Source organism: Callospermophilus lateralis, chromosome 16 (assembly GCF_048772815.1).
Source record: "Callospermophilus lateralis isolate mCalLat2 chromosome 16, mCalLat2.hap1, whole genome shotgun sequence".
In the NCBI taxonomy this organism is placed as follows: Eukaryota; Metazoa; Chordata; class Mammalia; order Rodentia; family Sciuridae; genus Callospermophilus; species Callospermophilus lateralis.
This window is the reverse complement of record NC_135320.1, coordinates 83,274,283-83,298,270: the sequence shown is the minus strand read 5'-3', so window position 1 is coordinate 83,298,270 and position 23,988 is coordinate 83,274,283. Positions and strand designations below refer to the sequence as shown.

At 55.7% G+C, this 23,988-nt stretch overlaps 1 protein-coding gene across 1 annotated transcript in view; it reads right to left on the bottom strand.

Moving 5' to 3' along the window:
* Nucleotides 1-12,420: 12,420 nt before the first annotated feature.
* The window catches only part of Tg (thyroglobulin), a 211,779-nt gene continuing 200,211 nt past the window's right edge, over nt 12,421-23,988 (bottom strand). The window contains exons 46-48 of the mRNA XM_076835902.2: nt 15,155-15,289; nt 13,521-13,711; nt 12,421-12,536 (exon numbers count right to left, since the gene is read on the bottom strand). Coding sequence (XP_076692017.2) covers nt 12,421-12,536; nt 13,521-13,711; nt 15,155-15,289 — 442 coding nt within the window. The remainder of the gene's footprint in view (nt 12,537-13,520; nt 13,712-15,154; nt 15,290-23,988) is intronic.

Sequence of the window (23,988 nt, the reverse complement as noted above, 5' to 3'; positions counted from 1 at the left end):
ACTGAGGCAGAGAAGGGCCAGGATCTGGAAGGAAGGGAAGAGAAGGTAGGAACAGCCCTCACTAGAGGTTTCCCAGGCTGCTGGAGGCTGGGCCTGGGGACAGGATGGAAAGTGACGGCTGTGCATGGGGCAACAGCAAGAAATCAGGACCATGGTGCATCCCATAGCGAGTGGCTTCCTGCTGTTTTGCAGGTTGTGTTTTTGAACCCTGGTCTTTAGTACGTGTCTGCCACACAAGTTGCCAAGTTTGCAGAACAAGGGTGAGGGAAGAAGCCACAGAGGGTGAAGTGTTCCGGGAAAAGACTGCATCCCAGGGCCAGTTGCTGAGGAGACACCCTTTGGAGCATTGCATTCTGGAGAGAGAGAGAGTACAAGGACAGTTGTCCACGTTGCACACCTGGGGCCCTGTGGGGATACCCCTGTTGACCAGGCAACAGAGTTGGGAATGAGTTCATCATCATGGGCAGGTAGTGGAATTCTTTGCTAAGGGTAAACTTCCTCGGGGGCGGGAGAGGTTGTCGAGAAGAGAAGGCAACAGGAACCCATCCTCCCATCATGGAGCTGAGGAACTACGGCCCAGGGAGGGCACAGCCTGCGGGGGTTTACTCAGGCTGCTAGGTGCCAGGAGGTCTCCACGGGGCGACAGTTGTTCACATCTGTTGCCAGGAAACCAGCCACACCGTGGAAAGCTGCTGTCCCTGCTGCCAGGGTGGAGGGCCTGTCTAGCAGGAAGTTCTGCTGGGTGCAGCGCCCAGCTGGGAGGGGAGGGAGCTCACTGTCCAAGCACCTCAGCCTAGCTCCCAAGGCCATTTCCAGACTGTCCATCTCCTGGCTCTCCCCAGAGTTCACAAGGGGGCCGCGAGCGTCCTGAAGTATGAGGAGTGGGACCAGGGGCCACTGGTCCTTGCCAAAGGAGAGGTGGCTAAGACAAGGCTGGAGGCTGGGAGAAACCAGGGTCACCGCTAAGGCCCTGGGGCCACAGGATCTGCTCAGATGACTTGGAGCCCTCCAACGGCTCCCTCTGCCCGAGGGAGGCAGGCGGTAACCCATCACAGGTCAGGACGAGGGGTGCGGGCAGCCTGCCATCTCCTGTGGAGAGTGCGGGAGGGATAAGGGGACCAGGCAGCCTTCCCCAAAGGGACAGGAAGGAGGAAGGAGGGGTCCCCAGGGACAAGAGGGTCAGAAGGCCCAGGGAGAGCACACTGCAGGGCGGTCAGTCAGCTTCTTTGTGATTGTGACCCAAAGATCGGACAAGAACGATTTTGGAGGAGGGAAAGCTGGTTTGGGGCTCACGGTTCCAGAGGTGTCGTCCGTAGAGGGCCAGCTCCATTGCTCTCTGCCCAAGGTGAGGCAGAACTTCATGGTGAAAGGGCAGGGAGAGGGGAGGAGCCTCTGACACGCCAACAGGTGACAGAGAGAGCTGCGCTGCCAGGGACCCGCCTCCTCAGCCACAGCCTTCGGCCTTCAGGTCCTACCCCTTTCATCCCCCAGTGGATCAGTGCACGGACCAGTCACCTCACCTCTGGACCTTCTTGCACTGTCTCACACATGAGATTTGGGGGACCTGGCAGGGGCAAAGCCTGGGGGAGTGGAGTTGGACTGGCCTGGCCTGGAGCCTGACCTCAGCAAGAAGGTGTTCTGGAACCCCACTCCTCTGTGATGGTTCTCGAGCTCCTTGTCTGCAACCCAAGAGACTAAGGTCTCAGGCACCAGTCCTGGATTTGGGTGCTCAGCAGCCCAGAGGCCCTTCCTGTCTCCTGCCATTTTCCCGAGTTGGGAGAGAGGAATTCCTACCTCTTTCAGACCTGGACATCCCATGATGCTGGGAGCTGTGGCTGCTGCAGGTGTCGGCCAGCCTGTATGGTGTGGTGGAGGTCTGATAGAGCTCCATGGTCCTCAGGACAGAGCCGGGTCAAGCAGGTTATAGAGAGCAGGCTGTGCGCGCTGGGTGACTCCATGGTGCAGAGGACAGCACTTTTCAGGCTATCCCTAAACCTGAGTCATTCCTTTTGGTAAAGGCAGGTGCCAAGGTAGAATGACTCTATATCTTGTTTGTACAAACAAACAACCACCATCTGCCCAGCACCACCATCAGGGATAAATCGACAAATAACTTACACTTGGTGAATTATCCAACTAAACCAAGGAGCACCCGGACACAGGCACATCTCAGATCGTATCAGGAAGACCAGACATGGGAGCTTATCATTAGCACCAGATAAGGAACCCTCCACCTAAGACCCAAAAAAGGAGGAACCCGTGAGACTGGACACACAGCACCCTGACCCTATTACCTGGTCACTCATCAAGACTCTTGCCCAGGAAAATTGCCACATGGATGAGCCTCAATTTCCTGTCCTACTGGGCTCAGCAGAGGTCTGTTTCCCTTACCTGTGACAATTAAGCACAGCCCACTCCAAGTGATGCCTGGAGCTGACACTCCAAGCTGGCCCTCTGAAACTGAGCCTGCCGCCCACCCGGACCCTCTGCTTGGCTAGCTCTCCGGCATGGACTTGTTAAGTCCCTGTGTGACCAACTATAGCAACCCCGACTCCAGAGTCATCTCTTTCTTTGCTCGAGCCCAGGAACAGGCTCTTATAACTCTACGTCCCTCTTGACCCTCTCTTAGTCTTTCTGTGACCTATATGCATACTTATGTGTTTATATAATGGTGTGACGTATGACGTGTGACTTGAGTGTTACAGATAATAGAAATTAAGACTGGTCTAGAAGGCATTGCGTTTGCATGGCTTATGGCTTCAGGTGACCCACAAGTATTTGGTGAACTGCCACCACTCAGAGTGGCACAGCCTGTGGATTCATGGTTACTCAGTGAATTCTGACGCTGCAGAAAGACACGGACGGGTCTGGCTCAGCTCCTCCTGACCCGGGGGAGAGGAAGCCTGCTCTATCAGGCTGAGGGAGTTGTTGTCTTGTACAATGGCGTCGCCTGGTTCCTGTGGGACACACGATGCAGCCGAGATCCATGCCGGGCCTTGAGCATCAAGGATGTGTCTCCCCAGGGTGACCGGGAAGTCCCCGTGTGGCTCCTCATAGGGCTGACCGACTCTCCTGGGGGAGCGACCGGCCTCCCTACTGACCCATTGAGACATGGTGGTGTGACCGATGCGTGGGGAAGGAACGTTGTAAAGAAAACGGATCTGGCCTCCTTTGTGATCACGGGCAGTCACTCTCTGAGCCTGAGTGTCCGTGTGTAAAATGGGGGTGGTGACCGCTCCTCTGGCCCACCCCAAAGCCACTGTGAGGATCCGAGAAGTCTTGGTCACCCAGAGACTGGACACTCTGCCATGGTAGAATCCACATAAAAGAGTCTAGAGGGGAGGTCTGGTGGCCCTGCCTGGTCCCCACAAACCATGAGTGAGGCCATGTGGTGGGGCCATGTGATGCCATCCTCAATCTTCCTGCCATCCTGCCAAGAGCCTCTGATGGCATGTGTCCTTGCTATTTGGGGTCAGTGGTGTCACCAGGCAGGCCAGCTCATGGCTTTGGCAATGACATCACCTGCTGTCTGGCTGGGTGGCTTTGTGACCAATGCATTGCAGAGGTTAGCTCATGAGGCCCCCTTTGTCCCCTCCTCAAAGAGCTGTCTCTGACCTTGACCCTGAGGAAGACTCAGGAGAGCTCAAGAGGCTCCAGGGTTGTGACAGGGGAGCTGGACAGAGCAGATGGGGGCCCAGAGGCCAGCTTTGCCCCTGTCCTGCTCCCTGGGCCCCTGTCTGGCCCTTGGATGTGGGCCCCACGTCTCCAGGCCTGAGATGGCACACTGAGTCCTTTTCACTCCTGGGTTCTCTGTGCCCTCGCCTCTGTGTGTCTTCTGTCCCCTCTTCCTATTGACTGTGACCAGGGAACTTACTCTTCTTTTAGGGGATCAGGTAGTTAGCCTGGGCCCCAACTAGCAGACCCAGGAAGGCCCCTGTACTAAAGTCCCTAACCTTAATCGCATGTGCAAAGTCCCTTTGATCATGAGGCACAGCCTCCTGAAGAGTCCGGGACAGGCTGTGGGTCACTATTCCATCCACCACACTCGGCCCACTTCTCCCCGCTGTGGAATGAATCTGCACCTTCCCTGTGTCCTGGAGGAAGTCACCTAGCGCCCCTGAGCATGTCCTCGGTAAGGCCCACTTCTTGGAAGTGTTCCCTAAGAGGTCCGCTGAGCGCCACTGTGTGCCAGACTCTGCTGGGTGCTTGGGGTACAACCAGGAAGTGACGAGCCTCCGGGCAGGAGCCGGGAGAGAAGGACGAGGGACAACCTGAAGCCCGTCGAGAGCCGCTGTGGACGGGGGGGGGGGGGGGGGGGGCACACTTCCTGTTCTCTTTAGCGTTCAAGGCACCCCACTGTGCAGCTGAGAAAACTGGGGCTCAGGGACTTAGTCACCTGCCAAGCTCATGGGCTTCTGTGATGTGCTTCTTACACTTACTCCAACTCTCCAGGTTCCAGACTCTCAGGACACCTCCGGGAGGCAGGCAGGACTTCAGAGGGAGACGCTCATGTGAGGGACCAAGCCCTGGGCCCTCCCGACAAAAGTCACTGTCCCTTTTCTTCCACCACAGGAGGTTGTCTGAACTGAAGACCTGCGACTCACCCCAGCCTGAGCTTGTGACCTTCCTGTGGGGCCCCTGCGTTTCCCGGGGTCATTGTTCCTGGGCAGAGCTGGTGGCCTGCGTTCCCTGACCTGGACACTCAGAGTTCTGCAGAATTCAGGGGCGACAGCAGGGATAGGCAGGCCTGGCCCCTGAAGTCTTGCAGGGCCACATTTACATGCTCTTGGTAACCCAGGTGCGTTCCTTCCTCTTTTAATGACCCGATGTATTTATAGCTCATCCTTCAAAGAGCAGCGAGCTGTGGGCTTCAGTCTTCAGACCACGGTCTTGAGAGCCTGGGGCAAGTTGGTGCTTTGGGTCAGTGGAAGGGCCCCCCGAAAAAAGCCAGGAAAATCCAAGTAAGAGATTCTGGCTCATAAGAGAAATTCACCTAACATCCGCAACTGCGGCAGCTGGGGTGCGCCAGGCCCTCCTGAGTGCCTCGGTGCAGGCTGGCTTATGGCTGCTCACGACACCCCAAGAGGGGGCCTTACCGAGGACATGCGCAGGGGCACCAGGTGACTTCCTCCAGGACACAGGGAAGGTGCAGATTCACACAGCTGGGCCCTCTGCCAGAGCACCTTTGCACTGGGCCACCCAGAGACCCACAGTGCCACCCAGAGACCCACAGTGCCACGCAGAGACTCACAGTGCCACCCAGAGACCCACAGTGCCACCCAGAGACCCACAGTGCCACGCAGAGACTCACAGTGCCACCCAGAGACCCACAGTGCCACCCAGAGACCCACAGTGCCACCCAGAGACCCACAGTGCCACCCAGAGACCCACAGTGCCACACAGAGACCCACAGTGCCACGCAGAGACCCACAGTGCCACCCAGAGACCCACGGTGCCACACAGAGACCCACAGTGCCACACAGAGACCCACGGTGCCACGCAGAGACCCACAGTGCCACGCAGAGACCCACAGTGCCACCCAGAGACCCACAGTGCCACACAGAGACCCACAGTGCCACACAGAGACCCACGGTGCCACGCAGAGACCCACAGTGCCACGCAGAGACCCACAGTGCCACCCAGAGACCCACAGTGCCACACAGAGACCCACAGTGCCACACAGAGACCCACAGTGCCACACAGAGACCCACAGTGCCACCCAGAGACCCACAGTGCCACACAGAGACCCACAGTGCCACACAGAGACCCACAGTGCCACACAGAGACCCACGGTGCCACGCAGAGACCCACAGTGCCACGCAGAGACCCACAGTGCCACCCAGAGACCCACAGTGCCACGCAGAGACCCACAGTGCCACCCAGAGACCCACAGTGCCACCCAGAGACCCACAGTGCCACGCAGAGACCCACAGTGCCACACAGAGACCCACAGTGCCACACAGAGATCCACAGTGCCACCCAGAGACCCACAGTGCCACCCAGAGACCCATGGTGCCACACAGAGATCCACAGTGCCACCCAGAGACCCACAGTGCCATGCAGAGACCCACGGTGCCACTCAGGCTGTCATTTTATTTTATTTTCACATCAGTGCTGTGCAGCTGGTCCAGATCTTTCTCCATTTGGCAGTTAAACAAAGCAAGTCCCAGAAAGGGCAAGGGCCTGCCCAAGGGCCCTGGTGAGTGGGGCCTGGTTAGGAGGTTCTGGTAAGGAGGCCAGGTGAGGAGGCCTGGTGAGCAGATCCTGGTGAGTGGAGCCTGGGGAGCAGGGCTGGTGAGGAGGCCTGGTGAGGAGGGCTGGTGAGGAGGGATGGTGAGGAGGCCTGGTGAGGAGGGATGGTGAGGAGGCCTGGTGAGGAGGGATGGTGAGGAGGGATGGTGAGGAGGCCTGGTGAGGAGGGATGGTGAGGAGGCCTGGTGAGGAGGCCTGGTGAGCAGATCCTGGTGAGTGGAGCCTGGTGAGCAGGGCTGGTGAGGAGGCCTGGTGAGGAGGGCTGGTGAGGAGGCCTGGTGAGGAGGTTCTGGTGAGGAGGCCTGGTGAGGAGGCCTGGTGAGGAGGTTCTGGTGAGGAGGGATGGTGAGCAGGCCTGGTGAGTGGAGCCTGGTGAGCAGGGATGGTGAGGAGGCCTGGTGAGGAGGGATGGTGAGCAGGCCTGGTGAGCAGGGCTGGTGAGGAGGCCTGGTTAGGAGGTTCTGGTGAGCAGATCCTGGTGAGTGGAGCCTGGGGAGCAGGGCTGGTGAGGAGGCCTGGTGAGGAGGCCTGGTGAGCAGATCCTGGTGAGTGGAGCCTGGGGAGCAGGGCTGGTGAGCGGGGCCCTGTGGGCAGGAGGGAGCAGTACGTTTGGAACCCGAGGCCCTCACCAGCCTTCCCGGGCGTCTCCAGGACTAGATTGCTGCAGGCAGTAGGCCACGCTCTGTGGTCGCTCTGACGTCCACCTAATGGAGCAGCCTGGAAGCCAAGTCTCCTCCCGCCTCCATGGCTGGCTTTGTCCCGACTCTCCGCTGCTGTCCATAGATGACCTCCTCAGCTGGTCCAGCTCATCAGTCAGCTCCACAGCCGTCTCCTCAAGGAGGGGACCTGAGCTCCATTCCTCTCTGTCACACCCACCTCTGGCCCAGGATTGGGCTCAAGGGATACTTGGGGACCTCAGGATGAGAATGAGGGAGGATGGGTTTTAGGTTCCATTCAGAGGCTGGGAAGAGCCAGTGAAATCCAATGGGAATAAGAAAGAAGACAAGGAACGCAGTTATCATGGAAAGGACCAGGAAGGCCTGGGGATTCTGGGGAGGCCTGGGGGATGCTGGGGAGGCCTGGGGGATGCTGGGGAGGCCTGGGGGATGCTGGGGAGGCCTGGGGGATGCTGGGGAGGCCTGGGGGATGCTGGGGAGGCCTGGGGGATGCTGGGGAGGCCTGGGGGATCCTGGGGAGGCCTGGGGGATGCTGGGGAGGCCTGGGGGATGCTGGGGAGGCCTGGGGATGCTGGGGAGGCCTGGGGGATGCTGGGGAGGCCTGGGGGATGCTGGGGAGGCCTGGGGGATCCTGGGGAGGCCTGGGGGATCCTGGGAAGGCCTGGGGGATGCTGGGGAGGCCTGGGGATGCTGGGGAGGCCTGGGGGATGCTGGGGAGGCCTGGGGGATCCTGGGGAGGCCTGGGGGATGCTGGGGAGGCCTGGGGGATGCTGGGGAGGCCTGGGGGATGCTGGAGAGGCCTGGGGGATGCTGGGGAGGCCTGGGGGATTCTGGGGAGGCCTGGGGGATGCTGGGGAGACCTGGGGGATGCTGGGGAGGCCTGGGGGATCCTGGAAAGGCCTGGGGGATGCTGGGGAGGCCTGGGGGATGCTGGGGAGGCCTGGGGGATGCTGGGGAGGCTTGGGGGATGCTGGGGAGGCCTGGAGGATGCTGGGCCCACCTCACTTCCAGGTACTCAGATGCTGTGGCCCAGTGACACTCGGGTGTGGCCCAGTGTTCGCCTTGCCCTCATAGTTGCTGCAGAGCGTCCTCCTCTGGTCTCCCACTGTGGCCTTCATGCGCTCTCCCAAACCTGAAGGCCCAGCGCATCAGCCCCCATAGCGATGATGGTGACAGGGGCAGAGCCTTGGAGTCTGCGGTCTGGTTCTGGGGGTGTCACTGGCTCTGGCGGAGGCAGGACTGGGTGTCAAGGGAGGGAGAGGGGAGGAGGAAGCGCAGGATGTAAATGTCCAAGGGATTCTCTTCAGCAGCACTTGGTCTGCACAGAACCTGCTCTAAACACGGTGTGATTGCAAGCAACTAGCAGAGGACATTAAAGAAAACCTAGCAGGGGACAATTAAAGAAAACCTAGCAGAGGACAATTAAAGAAAACCTAGCAGAGGACAATTAAAGAAAACCTAGCAGGGGACAATTAAAGAAAACCTAGCAGAGGACAATTAAAGAAAACCGTTGGGTCTCAGAGAGAAATGGTCCCTTTTAAATGCTCAGGGCTCATAACAGGGGCCAAGGGAACACACATATCCTTCCCACAGGCTGCCTGGCCCCTAAGTCTTCCTGGGGTCAGTGAAGTTAGCTGGCTTTCAGTTGTCGGGGTGTGGTGGGGAGGGCTGGCAGAGCCGTCCCTCACTTCCCTTTGAGAAGGTCACTGCCTCTCTGTGTCCTTCCAGGGTGCTTCCAGCTCGGGAGGAAGTGGAAGCGTGACGGGGCTTCTCGCCAACTTCTACATTTCCTTCCTCTCTGGGCCTGACTGGTCCCGAAGGTCACTCTGGATCTCAATGTGAGGAGATGCCCATTCACTTCCTGACTTTTGAGTGACCCTGACTTTGATACTGTGACCTTCCTGATCTTTTATACCCATGGACAGAGCCTGGAGGGCCTGGCTGAGGTCTGGGGAGGAAACAAAGTTGAGGGAATGGACAGTCAGAAAGGACCGGAAGGAATAAGGATGAAGGTGGCGTGACGGTGCACACCTGTGATCCCAGGGGCTCAGGAGGCTGAAGTCAGAGGATCGAGAGCTCAAAGCCAGCCTCAGCAAAAGTGAGGCACTAAGCAACCCAGTGAGACCCTGTCTCTACATGAAATACCAAATAGGGCTGGGACAGGGCTCAGTGGTCCAGTGACCCGGAGTTCAATCCCTGGACTACCCCCCGGCCCAAAGGAAGGAGGATGAAGAGGGAAAGAAAGGGGGCAATGCTCCTGGTTTCATGGCGAGCCAGAGACAGTGACAGTGATGAAATAAGAATTAGAATTGCAAGAGTGACCAAAGGAAGGAACACAAGACACACTCGGACCTCAGGCTTGGAGGGGCAGCAGGGGTGGGTGGCATAAGCAAGTGAGATGCTCATTTTTCTCAGAAGGACCTTTCTTAGAAGGTCTAAGAAGGAAACCCGCAAAAGATGGAGAAGGATTGAGGCTGACAGGGAGACACGCTATTCACAGAAACTGCAGGCTTGTGAGCACTACCTTAAATCTTCTTATCTCAAAGGCCTGGGGACAGGAATCCAGGTTTTTGCCAGCCACTCGGGCCAAAGGATGGGCTGGGAGGAACTGGCCTGGTCTTGATAGGACCTGAGAGTCTCCCAGCTCTTGGCAGGTCTGCTGCCTTTGTGGGGGTGTGGTGGGGGAGGGCTGGCCGAGCCGTCCCTCACTTCCCTTTGAGAAGGTCACTGCCTCTCTGTGTCCTTCCAGGGTGCTTCCAGCTCGGGAGGAAGTGGAAGCGTGACGGGGCTTCTCGCCAACTTCTACATTTCCTTCCTCTCTGGGCCTGACTGGTCCCGAAGGTCACTCTGGATCTCAATGTGAGGAGATGCCCATTCACTTCCTGACTTTAGAATGACCCTGACCTTGACACTGGGTGCGCTGTGACCTTCCTGACCTTTACAGAGGAAGAAAAGAGCTTATGATGTTTCAGGGCTTCCCGGAAGTACCCTGCCAAGCCCATCTGGGCTGGGGTAGGCAATCTGCATGATCTGGGGGAATCTCAGCAGGCTGTGAGGAAGGCCACGAGCCGGGGGCTCTGGAGCTCTGACAGGGCTGGCTCTGGGCCCTGCCCTGCGCTCCCTGCTCATCTTAATGGGATTTGAGTCTTCCCCGCTTGGATGCCTTTGTAACTACATGTTGTCTTTTCTGTCTCCAATTTCCAGAGCTGGTCCAGGGCAGGGGCTAAGGTGCCTGGCCTCTGGGGCCCTCTGCTTTCCCATCTCACCTGTCTCGAAACTGCGATCAACTACGGGGGCTTTGTGAATTGCACCCTGCTGTTCTCGTTCACACGCATCCTCATCTTTAATCAACAGGCAAATCTGCCAAGTAGGCATTATTATCAAAACAGGATGTTAAATGGGATGCTTTTTAATCTCAGGTTTTGTAGGTCAAGAACAAAATAGCAGATGTCATCCAGCAGTGCCAGAGTGCACGCACCTGTTGGGCTTCCGAGTGGGTGGTCAAAAATCAGCTCCACCAACATGGTCCACCCCCCGAATCCAACCATATGGAAGAATGTAAACTATGCATTTTCAAGGCTGGTGAGGATGAATTTGGGGGGTTTGCCCTATTACACTGGAGTGGATTTTTTTTTTTATTATCAGAAAAACAATAAGCTAGCTATGCCAGAGGTTTGATCTAAGGACAGGATATGACATTCATCCCAAACAGGTATAAGGATGTATTAGATTTCTGTGGCTGCTATAACAAATTGTCACACATAGATTTAATACAACACATAGTATTGTGCTATAGTTCTGTAGGTGAGAAATCTAAAGTGAATCTCTACTGAGATTAAAATCAGGTGGTTAATGGGACACGTTCCTTTCTGGAGAATCCATTCTCTTGCCTTTTCCAGCCTTAGAAGCTGACCGCATTCCTGGGACCACGGTGCACTCCTTCCATTGTCAAAATCAGCAACATGCGGCCAAGTTCTTCTCCTGCTATCCTGTCTCTGGTCCTGTTCTCTGCCTCTCTAATCCACTTTTAATGATTCTTTGGATTATGTTGGATTAATCTGGGTAATTCTGGGTAAGGTAAGCTCAGCTGATTTGCAACTGTAACACCATCTAAAACCTTCTGGGTGTTGGGGTTCATACAGCTCTGCGGGGGGTGCATAATTCTGGCTGCCACAGATGTGGAATGGTGGGAAAAACATAAAATTGCTTCCATCTTATACCTGGTACGTGCTGGTCACCAGAAAGCTTAATTGAATCCATTCTACAGGCGAGGAAACTCAAGCCCAGGGATAGAAAGGTGTTGTCCTTCCTTGACTATGCACTGACACTCCTGATGCCTGGACCCCAGCACCTGGGGATTATGATCTCACTGGCCTGTATGTGGCCAGGGCATTAGGATTTGTAAAAGTTCCCAGGAGAGTCTAATAAATGGCCTAGGGTCAGAGGGAGCACTGCAGGTCACCCCAACACCTGGCCAAGTGTGGTCCTACACCCAGGTCTGTGGACAAGGAATTGGGGAGGAGAAGCTTCCTGTGCTATTTCCAGGGGGAATGTCCCCGTCACCTAGAGTCCTGAGTCAAAATCTGGTCCCCTCAGAATCTAAGGTGTGTATTTAGCACACCCCGAGCCTCCCTGAGCCCCACCCTGCGTACAAATCATGACTGAGTTTGGGCTGAGCTTAACTGAAATGATGGGTGTGAGCACATTTCATGATGCACCGTGTAAATGACAGAGGCTGATAACTAGTTCCACCTGCTCTTTCTTACTCTGGGGTGTGTGGGGAGTGCAGGGGAGGAGGAGAATAGGGTGGGTGAGAGAGTTTTAAACAGAAGATTTGCTTTCACAAGTGAGTCCCTTAGGAAGGTGAATGAGAAAAATCAGTTAATCAGTTGCTTATTCAGGGCCCGAAAGCTACAGAAGCCCTATTTTCTGCACCTGCTCCCTCTCACAGGAACCAAGTTCTACAGCTGGTTCTACGTCTTGCTGGGTCCTTGGTTCTGCTGCTCCCCCATCTCCACCTTCTCTGCCTTGACTCAGAGCTCACTGTTGCTCCTGCTGGAGTTGGTCTCCTACCTACGTTCTGAACCTTCCCTAATAAATCTTTCCCACCACTCAGGTGGGACCGCGTCTCTGGGGCCTGCCCTCAATAGGTCCCTGTTCTCTGTGTCGCCGTCTTCTGCTGGCCTGGCTTTCTCTCCTCCTGGAGGTGCGAGTTCCTTCTTCCCCAGCTCTCGGTTCCAGGCCTGGTGCCCACTGGATGCTCCATAAATATTTGTTGAAGCCCAGGAACTGGAATTCAAACACCAGGAGGATCACTAAGCCCCAGAGCAGCGTTTTCCAAGAATTTCCTTGAAATCACAACTCAGTCAGCAATGCTCCACTGCAAATAGACACTTTATTGAAAGCAAGTGGCTTATTCTAGAGAATGAGGGGAAGGTGGTGGGCAGACTCGGGTGGGGTTTGCAGGGTGGGTGGGTGTTTCAGGGGCTGGTCACTTGCTGTAGCTCTTGGGGCCTGGCTCTCGGGGCCCCAGGAGGTCTTCTGTCTGCTCAGCCCCCGCTGTCAACTCCTCTTCATCCCCTGTCGGCTGCTCGTCCCTGGCTCCAGCTGAAACAGAAGGGCAGGGCAGACTGATCCCGACCTGACCAGGACCTCCCCACCTCCTTCTCCTCTGGCCCAAAGATGCCCCAGCCTCCAGTGGGTATTCCCTCCCAGTGGCCCACAGAGGGGCATTTCTGGTGGCTGGGACACCAGATTCATCTCCCAGCTGTAAGCATGTGCTAAGGGTACCAGAGTACTTGTCAACCAGAGCCACCTCGCCTTGGAAGGTAGAAGCAGAGTTGATGATCTGAAATGTGCTGGACAAGGTCACTTTTCTGTTTGATGCTTCATTCATTCCTGTCCCTCCCTTCCTGAAGAACTGTCATTTTGAATTTCTGAGCCAAAGTGTCACCTCCCCGGGGGGGGGGGGGTGCTCTGCAGGGAGAGGTGAGTCCGCCCTCCTTGGGCTCCCACCAGCCCCAGTGCAGCAGCCTTACCACATGGAGCCAGGAGAGCTAAAGGGCAATGATTGGTTAAGTCATTACCATCCCCACTCTTCTAGAAGATTCTCAGGGGTGTCATGTTTATCTCTATATCCTCATGCCTTCGTTGTGATCCATTCTCTCTCCTTGGTAACTCCACAACAGGAAGAGGTAGAGATGTCTGCTTTAACCCTGGCCAGAACTGCCTCTCTGAGACTTCCCATCCAGCCCTGAGGACTGTGAGGATGAGCTTCAGGGTCTTTCCTTTCTCCCATACCAGTGATCCCAGTTTCCAGCCAGATGTTGGTCCCTGTCCCACCTCCTCACACTGCTTCTCGGGTCTGGTCCCCCAGCGCCTCTCTTTGGGCCCCTCTCTAGCTTCCCCTTCCAGCCCCATCAGAACAGAAGGCTCTTGGCAAAAGGATTCCCCTGACAACGCGCAGCTCCTGGGAGGGGCCCTGGCATCAGCACCCCGCAGCCCGGGGCATGCAGCCCAGGCCCGGCACAGCCAGCGGCAGGATGAAGCTCAAGCCCCACGCCGGCTCCCACCCACGCTGTGACCCGCTACCTGCAGAGGCCTTCAGAGTGAGGATGTACTTGGACCAGAAGGAGCAGTCGGTTTGCTTCAGGCCCTGACGACTGGGGAGCAGGGCACTGAATTCCTTGTAGCTCTCTCCACCGGCTCCAGGCACAAAGTCGGGCCAGGGGGCTGCGAACTCAGGAGCTCTCCGCGAGAACTCGTGTGGGTAGTTGGGATTTCTGGTAAATGAGAAAGGCCATATCTATCCACGAGGGAAAACTGTCTGCTGTTATCACTTGGGATCGCTTCCTATGTGCGTTTGGTCTCGACACCACGTGTGAACCCACCCAGTCTGGCTCGTGGGCTGTGACCTGCACCAGGCCCTGCAGAGCATTAGGGACAAGGTTTTCTGAGCTTGCCTGGCTCAGACCGTTCCTGTAGAAGAGACATGGGCTGGCCTCCCAGTGGCATTACTCAGAACCCAGTGTGCCCTCCTGTCTGTGCGATCAGGAGGCCTCAGTTTCCTTTCTACCATGACACTTTTGGATCTGGACACATGGCCAGTCTCTGGAATGCCCTTGTTTGTCAAGACCTGGGCAGGAGGCTGGGCCCAGAGCCAGGGACCATGCTTGCTACCGTGCCAACCGCCAATCAACTTCCCCAGGAAAAGGCCATCACATCTGCTGAGACCTGGGCTCCATCCCAGCCCCCAGCCAGGCCCTCTCCCAACAGGCCCTGCCTCCAGCCCCCACCATACAAAGTGCTCTTGGGTACTGTGGGCAGTGGCCCAGCCCGGTCCCCTCTCCAGTGAGCCATGCCTCATTCATCTGAGTGTTCTACTCATCCTTCCAGGGACAGGGTCAAAGTCACTTCTTTGGGGAAACTTTTCTGCTCAACCTCCCTAGCAACTGTACCAAGCCTTCCTTGGTCCAGCTGGGGGGTGGCCTTGGTTTCAGGCTGTCAACGGCCCACAGCTGGGCCGGGAGGTTTTTGCTTGTTACCTTTCCAGGGGTCTAGCACAGTTCTAGGTTATCCACACACATGCCGTGAAAGGTGAAGGGAACCAAGCAAACCACCAGGAGGAGGAAACACAGGCCCTGGGGCCGCAGAGGCATGAGCACAGTGAGCCCTAGGCTGGACCAGAGGCAGCTGAGAGGAAGGGCCAGGGGCAGACCAGCAGGGCCCAGCGTCACTGCAGCTGAGATCCTAAGGCCCTGGCACCCAGCCCCGGCCTCCCCAGGAGCAGAGTGGCTCTCCTCCCAGTGATCTGGCCCCCAGAGGGACATTGGGTAACGTCTGAGACATTTTGATCTCATGAGCAGGAAGGGGTGTGTGTCACAGCATCTCGTGGGTAGAGGCCAGGGATGCAGTCAATGCCTCCTGGGCGACTAGTGCTGAGGGTGAGGAGTGCTGAGACTGGGAAGCCCCGATCTAGAGCCATCAAATGTGACTGAACAAGAGAGGGCTATAACTGCAGCTTTCTTCATGAAGGTCAATCTATGCAAAGGCAGCCTGGAAAGGGGACTCTAGAGAGGGGACCAAGGCAGGAAGAGCAGTGGCCAGCAATCCCTGTCCAGGGAGAAGAGGGTGGATCCACCGATGCCAAAGGTGGCCTCCATGTGCACATGGATATGGGGGTGCGGGAGATCATGAGGGTAGGGTTCAGGACAAGGTCCACTCACCCAGATCTGATGAAGTTGGAAACGTACTGCATGACCTTCAGCGACAGGCTTTTCTCCTCCAGGGAAAACTGCCCCTGGTGGCCTGGGTAGAAGGGAAGGCCAAAGGCGTGCTGCACATCCACCAGCAACTCCAGGCTAAGCACACAGGGAAGGCAGAGGCGAGCATTCAGCGGGGAGCGAGACCCTGGGGAAACCAGAGGAGCCCAAACCAACATTCCCCCCGACAAGCACCTTTCCACTCTTTGCATTTTTAGGATTCCTGCTCAGAGCTCAGCTGAGATCTGGCTGGGCCCTTAGTCCATGGCCCCCCAGGACAGATGCTGACTCTGGTGCTCCTGGGGCTCACCGGTGCTGAGGAACAATGCCTGTGAGCACCTCCCCAAGAGAATGTCCACTTGACCGTGTGCCAACCATGACACTTTGTTATCATTGCACATTTACTTACTCCTCCAGTCACTGATCAACGTAATGAAAACAACCTGAGCTTTGAGCCCCTGGCCTGCCCTAGCTCTTCTTCCTGTATAACTCAGGAGCTTGCGACCCTTCGAGGTCGGCATTCATCCATGCAGCCCACCCTAGCACCTAGTAGCACGTGGTAGTTACTCAATAAACGTATGTCACTGAACTGGATCTCTAGTGAGCAGCTGGCAGACGGCGGGAGAAGATCTGGAAGCCAGTTCAGAGTTTGCACGGGCTGAGTCGGGGTGACACAGGGAATCCTGTGTCCTTAGGTCTGAGTTGTGGATCTGGGAGGGTGTTAAAGAGGGAAATCTGGGAGGGATTTGCAGTTTCATGGTAAAGAACTTGGCTTTGCTCCAAGACAGGTCTGGCCTTGTCCTTGGGCTCTGGTAGTGAAAGGCTTTGTTGATGGGTGCTTTGTTGAAGGGAGAGGCTGACCGCACTAGACCCGAGGGGTCATGTGGCCATACAGCACAGTCTTGGGGTGGGTATGGCCAAGCCAGAAGTACCACGCATGTGATTTCTGGTGAGGCTTGCGTCAGTGTCGCTCAGCCGGTGACAGATGGCCACTTGGGCAACCAATCAATCATAATGACGCCCCAATAAAAAAACCAGACACCCGACTTGGTGGAGCCACCCTGGATGGCAAAGCTCATGTATGCTGTCACACGTGGGGGCAGAGAGAGGACCACTATCATGGGTACTGCCACTTGCAGAGGACTTTGTCAACCCTTCCTGTGGGTTGCTGAACCCTAGGGTGGTCTCAGTTCCTCCCCCACCTCCACTCCTGTCCTTAAGGAGAGGACCCTCTCTGCCAAGGCTCACGTGGTCACCGCAGCTCCCATGGTACAGGTGACAGGCAGATGGGCAAGGGCTGGGGCAGGGTGGGTGTCCCTTTACTTAGACAAAGGGATCCGTGTGGAGGAAGGTCACATGAGGTGAAGTCCGCTGCTTTCTCAGGCCAGCTTGGCCCGAGCTGTGACTCAGTGTGACTCACTGTGATGGCCAGGAGGCTGGGAAAGGGGTCCCTAGCCCAGGGCTTTGAAGGGGAGCCTTTCCTGTTGTCCCTGCTGCTCAGCCTGTGGCCCCAGTGACTGCACAGGTCCAGGGCCCTTCCTTAACAGCAGGGCCTGGCGCTAGGCTGCTGGCTTGGCTGGGCTCCTGTGGGCTTGAGCCAGTCCCCCACCACCACTGTGAACGCTGTGAGTGACCGGTGCCTGGCCCAGGGCACAGGACGACATGAACAGACTCAGCTGACTCCGCCCTGGGACTCGCTGCCGGCGTCACTGTGTAAGAGGCCTTGACGTCTCTGTGACTCAGTCTCCTCACCAGGTCAGAGGAGCTGCTGCACATGGCTGCTGGTCGCGCAGCGGGGTTTTCACAGGTCCGTCACTCTCAGGGCTGTGGTCACTGCGCCTCGGCCCTGGGCCCCAGTCTGGAAGGCAGCTGTGAAGGGACCAAGTCCCTAAGATGTACAGAACGAGGCACAGACACATGCTGTGGCGTCTCTGCAATTTCCTCAGGTGGCAAACATCAAGGGCACTGAAGCTCTTAGAGGGCAGCCGGAAGCAGCGAACGTCCCGGAAATTTGCAGGCTCCTGGGACCCAAGGCTGCCAGCTTTACTTGGTGTCTGTTTGATCAATTAGTTTTTAATTAATTTACTTTATTATATATTGACATACCTGCAGATAGGAGTGGCGCTGTGGCTTGGTGAGCGGTGCTGGGGTGGGCCCAGGGACTCACACACGGAGCCACACCCCAGCCCTGCTGGGGTCCTTGAGCCCAATGTGAATGGTTGGCTAAGACATCAAGTATTGAACTTTTTGAACTTGTTGTGATAAGAGCAATGGAAATTGACTCAGTGATATTTTGAAATTATTAGCTATCTTTAGCACACTACACAATGGATCTCAAAAATTAAAAATAGAAAAAAGAAACCTCAACAATCAGACTTCTCTCTCCTCTCCTGTCTACTGGAAGTTTCTTGCCTTGACCGTCCCCTCCCATTCCCACTGCCCGGCCTCTGGGATTCGGCATTCTCCGTGTCTGCTGAGAGCCACCATCTCCTGAGCGCTCAGGATGGCCAGGCTCCATGCTGGGCCCCTGACCCTCAAGCCTGCCAACCTCCACAGCAGCTGGAGAGCTCCACGTTGCACCCACACTCTTTCCAGGCGACAGCCCAGGGCTCCGAAAGATAAAGTGACGTGACGTGGAGAGCCAGGGTTCAACCCGGAACCTACTTGTCCAGCTCCACGCTGTTAGTCTGCCCAAGGGAGGCCCCTGTAGATCAGCCTGGACCAACCCTCCTCTCCCCTCTTCCTGGCTGTACTCGGCTCACAGGGAGGAGGGCAGAGCGGCAGCTCCCACAGAGGCCCTTCTAGAACAGAGGCCAGAGGCCGCACTCCTCCTGGGGGGTGGTGGGGGGATTTTTGCTGCTCCTTAGGTTTACAGCAGGTTTGGATGGCTTGGGGGGGAAGGTGAAGGTCCCCATGGCGAAGCCCGTTCACAGCACTAGGGGCCCGGCCTCCTCCGTCGTCCTCACGCCGTAGGCCCCTCTCTCCCACACCTCCTCTGCCCCCCACTGCTCCCTTCAAGGACTCAGGCACTAGACGGGGCCTACAGGGATAATAATCTGTCCTCTCAAGGCCTGACCCTTTGCCAGACCTGCAGAGTCCCTTCGCCCTGTGAGGCAACACGTCAACTTGACAAGGTACCAGGGCTCAGGACGTGGACATCTTGAGGACAGTATTCTGCCTGCCACAGCAGCCTGCTCTACTGTTTCTTCCAAAGAACGCTGCGTGCCAAGTGGCCTGGTGAGCAGGCATAGCCCTGAGACCGGAGCCCGGCCTCCTTTACCCCCAGCATGGTCCCTTAATATCTGCACAGTCCTGAACAACAAAGGCAGTCTGGAAAGGGGACTCTAGAGAGGGGACCAAGGCAGGAAGAACAGTGGCCTGCAATCCCTGGGCCGCATCTGAGAAGTGGTGAGGCCACCAGGCTCACCCGAGGCCTTTCCAACCGTCGGCGATTTCTGGCTCACAGACCCGTTCCCTGTCCCTTCCCAAGACAGGACTGGAAGGTCAACAGTGAGGGCCACTTCCGGGGTCCACCACAGGGCTGTAGACGTGATGCCATGCCTGAGGCTCCCCCCAGTCCTCAGGAAGCTGAGCATGTGCACCTTCTTTCAGAGAGGCTCCTGACCGCTGTCACGTTCTCGAGAAAGTCTGTGCCTATGGTGTGCTGGGGAGGGGTCAGCAGCTGGCTACTGCAGCACTAGCATTTTCCGATTTCCATGGTGTAAATACGGCAGCCATGGTCAGTTTCAAACCCCTAAAGTGACTTCATTGAACCAGAGTGGGACAGAGATGATCCCAGCTGGGCCTTGGGCACTGGCGCTAGCTGGCTCAGACCCACATTGCCTGTGACCTCAAAGGGTTGGGGAGCAGTGCTTCTGGGGAAGACCTGGCCCCCCAGCCCCCAGGCAGTCTGATGTGTGAGCCCGCTGGGGGTGAGGACTTGGGCTTCTTCCTTAGCTGGGCTGGCCTCCACGAGGATCCTGGGACCCTTTGAAGCTGTTGAAGGCAGACGTCTGGAGGAGGGCCTCCAAGTGGGAGGCGTGGAGGAGGGAACACAGGATCAGAGGCCAACCTGTGAGAGTCCCAAGGCCCCCTGGAGGAGGAAGAGGGGTCTGGAGTCAGTGTCTGCAGAGGAGACACAGCAGGTGCCTGGCGAGGTAAGGGGGAAGCTCCTGAGCCGAGGGTGGGCAGCTTGTGCTCTGGGCTTGGCTTCTACACACTCTGCTCAGTTGCCGCTGAAGCATATGCCCGGGCCAGGGGCGGCTGGACAGGCATGTGGTCAGCCTGGTGATATTTAGCTTCCAGATGCTGTTTACTGCAGTTAAAATGAAGGAGTCAAGAAGTTCCCTGCTCTGACAACTACCTATGCTATGTGAAGGCCCCAGCTGCTTCTTCTCATTGTCACAGAGCAGCAGATGTGGGCCAGAGAGCTCCCTACCCAGCTGACAAGATCAGCTCAAACCCCACTTCCACCACGGGCTCTCTGCACCCTGGTTTTCCTACCAGAAGTGGGTCGGACCATCCCTGCTCAGCCTCCCACGGGGTATCCCTCGATGCTCGGGGTGGAAGGAAATCCCTCTAAAACTGGAAATTGCCACCCAAGTGGGAGTTAATGCTGGTGAAGTTACATTTAGCCAGAGTGTGGGAAGAACTGACCAGCCACACAGCCCTGGGCATGTTTGTGTGTGTGTGTGTGTGTGTGTTTTGCTCTAGTTCCAGGGCATGTGTACTGTTCACTGAGGACTTTGGCAGGTGAGATGTGGATGTCAGGGTTGAAACCCTCCCTGCCCACAGTGGTCAAACGTGCACTGTGTCCTGCTGATGAATGCTGGGCTTGGGAAGGTGAGCAGGATGGCCCCTACCTCAAGGAACTCAGGGGGTGAACAGGAAATGCAGGTGAGCCAAGGGTTTCAAACATAAATGCATCATGCATGAAAGACAAGGCCTATCAGGTGACAGAACCACTTACAAAACACCGTAAGAGGAGAGAGAAAAGATACCACTCTTTTCAGGCAAGGAAGTAGACAGGAGCTTTGCACATTTAGAGGGGCTATGCGCATGCTCCTTGGTGAGGAGTGGTGTCAGCAGGTGGAAGAAGTGAGCACAGAATGTCGGGCGGTGTCGGTGCAGTTGGCATCACTGGGTGGCTCCATGCTTTGCGTGGAGGATGGGTGGAGCGTGAGGATGGCCAGGTGATGAATTCCCAGCACTCTGGTCTGGGAATTCTGCAGATGACTATGTTACACAGAGAAGTGAAATCAGAATTTCTCCTGATATGGAAAATTCAAAGTGTGGGGCCACTAAGTGACAGGCTTGCTGAGCTCCTGAAGGCTCCAGGTTGTGAAAGGCCAGAAGAATTGGAGATCACATCCTAAAGGGGCTGGTGACACTGGTGGTCTCTCAGCCAGTGATTGGAAGTCATGTGTCTTTTACAATAATTACTGGAGTAACGTGGGAGAAAAGCCAAGCAGAGAAAAAGTAGTGGCCACCATTGTCCAGGAGACAGAGCCCTGGTTCTTTTTACACAATTCCCCTGACCTCACATTGTTCTTGTCCTCTGCTTTGCTGGTGCTACTGGGGACAGGGAGGGGACTGAGCCTTACTCCTAGCATCTCAGATGCCACCTGCATTTCAGAGCTTCTCTGTTGCGCAAATTCCTGACTGAGTTCCACTTTCCACATCAGGAGCCATAACTCACACCATGTTTGGGCTCATCAGGAAGCAGATGACCGAGGTGGTGTCCCCAGAAAAGAGCACGGGAAGTGGCCTCCGCCGGAAGGAGGGCTGAGCCCGGGCTCATGTCCAGCTGAGAGAAATCTTTCTTGACAGAAGGAACATGAGGTTTTGCATGACAGACGTTCTTGACTGTTCTGTTGAGGATGGAGGGAGAGAGGCACTTGTGCTGGGAGGGACCCAGGGCCCGCCAGTCCTCCGACGGGGTGGCACAGCGCCTGCGGGTGCAGGGACTTCTGTCCAGGTTGCTCGGTTGGCAAGAGGAACTCCACTGACCACGCTCCCTCCTTGTATCAGGCCCACGTCTCCAAGACCATCCTCCCAAGGAAACTAGGGGATGGGGGTGAGAATCCTGCTCCCGGGCTTCTTCTCCATGTTTCTAGAAGTTGAGGAATTGCTAAGTCACTTGGGAACAAAGGACCACAAAAGGGCCAATCTAATGAGTTTAGATGCTGCCTATGAATCAATCAGGAAGTAATTACATACTTCACAAATGGCTGTTTTGCAAAAGGATTTGTTATGCAATCCTTTAAAAATGAACTCCTGGGTTTACTTTAAATTACATAGTCCTATTCACATCTCTAACATCCTTTTAATTTTTTTCAATTATTTCACATCATATTCATATAGAATACTAACTCTGCCTGCTAGGATCTACAAACTCCCATTGAACCACAAGACCCTGTCTTCCCCATATCTCCCACACTCTCCTGGTCTTCTTTACCCATAAACATACTGGGCCATTTCCCACTCAGGGTGTTGGTATTTGACGATCCTTCTTTTAGGATGACTCACTGTTCATTTCTATGCTAGGACCAAACCTTTTCACATCCCAGTTCCCAGTTCAAACACCACCTTTCAGAAGGTTCTGCTGACTGGAGCACCCTAGTGAGACTCCTTCCCAGTGTTGTTATCTGAACTTAGTCTGCTGATCCATGTGAGCTGGACATCTTTGCACCCTATTCCCACCTGCCCATCAGCCCTACTCCACGGTACAGTCTCTGGCTGGCAGCCCTCACTGTGTGGCTGATCTAGTGCCAGGATTTGGAGGAGAGTTTGTGGCAGAAAAGGCATCAGCAGGTACTGGTTGAATCAAGATTGAAAAGGAGCCAGGTGCAGTGGCGCATGCCTGTTATCCCAGCAGCTGGGGAGGCTGAGAAAGGAGGATCACAAGTTCAAAGCCAGCCTCAGCAACAGCAAAGCACTAAGTGACTCAGTGAGACCCTGTCTCTAAATAAAATACAGAATAGGGCTGGAGATGTGGCTCAGTGGTCGAGTGTCCCTGAGTTCAATCCCAGGTACCAAAAAAAAAAAGAAAAAAAAAAAGATTGAAGAGGAAGCTCAAAGCAAGCCTAATACACCACCAGGCCGGAGTGGTCAGTTTTGGAAAATGATTGTTTCGCCTGTTCTGAGAAGTAAGCTTGTCAATCACCCAGGATGGAGCCAGGCCTGTGGACCCAACTCAAGAATTCAGTCCCCCAATATTTTCCTTGGCTTGTTAATTACAGAAGGCCCATCAAACTGTCATCTGAAAAGATGATATGTGGATCTGGAAGAGTCAAGGCCCCTGGAATCCACCAAAGTCTCCAGGACGCACATGCGGAGCTGCACAAAACACCTCAAGTTGAGGATTTACAGCTTTGTTTTCCAAAGTTGGGACAAGGTACAAAGGAGGAACATTGCTGCTGCTTTAGTCTTTCTTACTTACTCATTTTCCTATCAGTGGTAGTTTTTCCTAAAAGGAAAATAACCTTAGCTGCCAAACGTCAAATGTCTACGAGGTGCCAGGTCTAACAGCAACACCCCCAGGACCCAGGCTGTGAAGAAGAGGCACCGACGCCCGACTCGTGAGGTAGGGGAACTTGCTCAGATGCAAAGAGCAATAACGGTTCAGACAGGATCAGGTCCAAACCCTAGTTAATTCAACCCTCAGGTCAATAGCTTTGGTAACCAGGGGCTGCCAGACATGCACACACATTTCTTTTATATATATATATATATAGAGAGAGAGAGAGAGAGTTTATGAACATTTGTTTATTTTTATGTGGTGCTGAGAATCGAACCCAGTGCCTCACACACATGCGAGGCAAGCGCTCCACCAATGAGCTACCATCCCAGCCCAATGCATGCGTATTTCTACTGCACACATAAAGCCTTGGGCTGAGCATTGTCCAGGTCCGTCCCCTGGACCTTCCCAGCAGTTCTATGGAATAGGTGTTATTACTCCAACAAGGTATAACTGAGGAGGCTCAGAGAGGCTAGGTGACTGGCCCCAGGTCACACAGTTATTAAGTGGACTGGGCCACGGCAGGCCCTCAGCAGGGCTCTGGTTGAAATGGGTGCCACTGAAAATATGGAAGAGAACACAGGTGACAGGAAATGAGTCCAGGGGCCACTTACTAGCTCTGGGACTGGGCTAACCCCATCACCTCCCTGGGCTTCTGTTCATCTTTAGAAGCAAGGAGTGAGTTGAAACACTTGCATACTGTGATCATCTGAGTCTGAAACTTGGATGTTCCCTTCACGCTGTGGGTTCAGGATCTTTGCCCCCGCCCCAGCCTCATGCCTAGTCTTTCCGGCTGGCCCCGTTTCAGGGATGAAAATCTCACCCCTGATCCGGGGCAATTAGAGACCTGCAGTTATGCTGCAGCCATTAGGGACAGTCTGTAAGAAAGCAAGGACCCACTGTGTGTCTGCCAGCCGTTGCCAGGAAAGCTAATGTATGCAGCAGACACGGAGGATCGAGACAGATGGCCCCGTGCAGCACACTCAGATATTTTAAGTGTGTAGATTTGAGCCAGAAATAAATTGAGAGGTGTGACAGCTCCAGGGCAGGGGAGGGGAGAGGGAGGGGGAGAGGGAGAGGGAGGGGGAGAGGGAGAGAGAGGAAGGGGGGGAGAGGGAGAGGGAGAGGGAGGGGGAGGGTGAGAGGGAGAGAGAAAGGGAGGGGGAAGGGGAGAGAGGGGAGAGGGAGGGGGAAGGGGAGAGGGAGGGGGGAGAGGGAGAGGGGGAGAGGGAGAGAGAGAGAGAAAGAGGGTGGAGAGGAGGGAAGGAGAGGGAAAGAG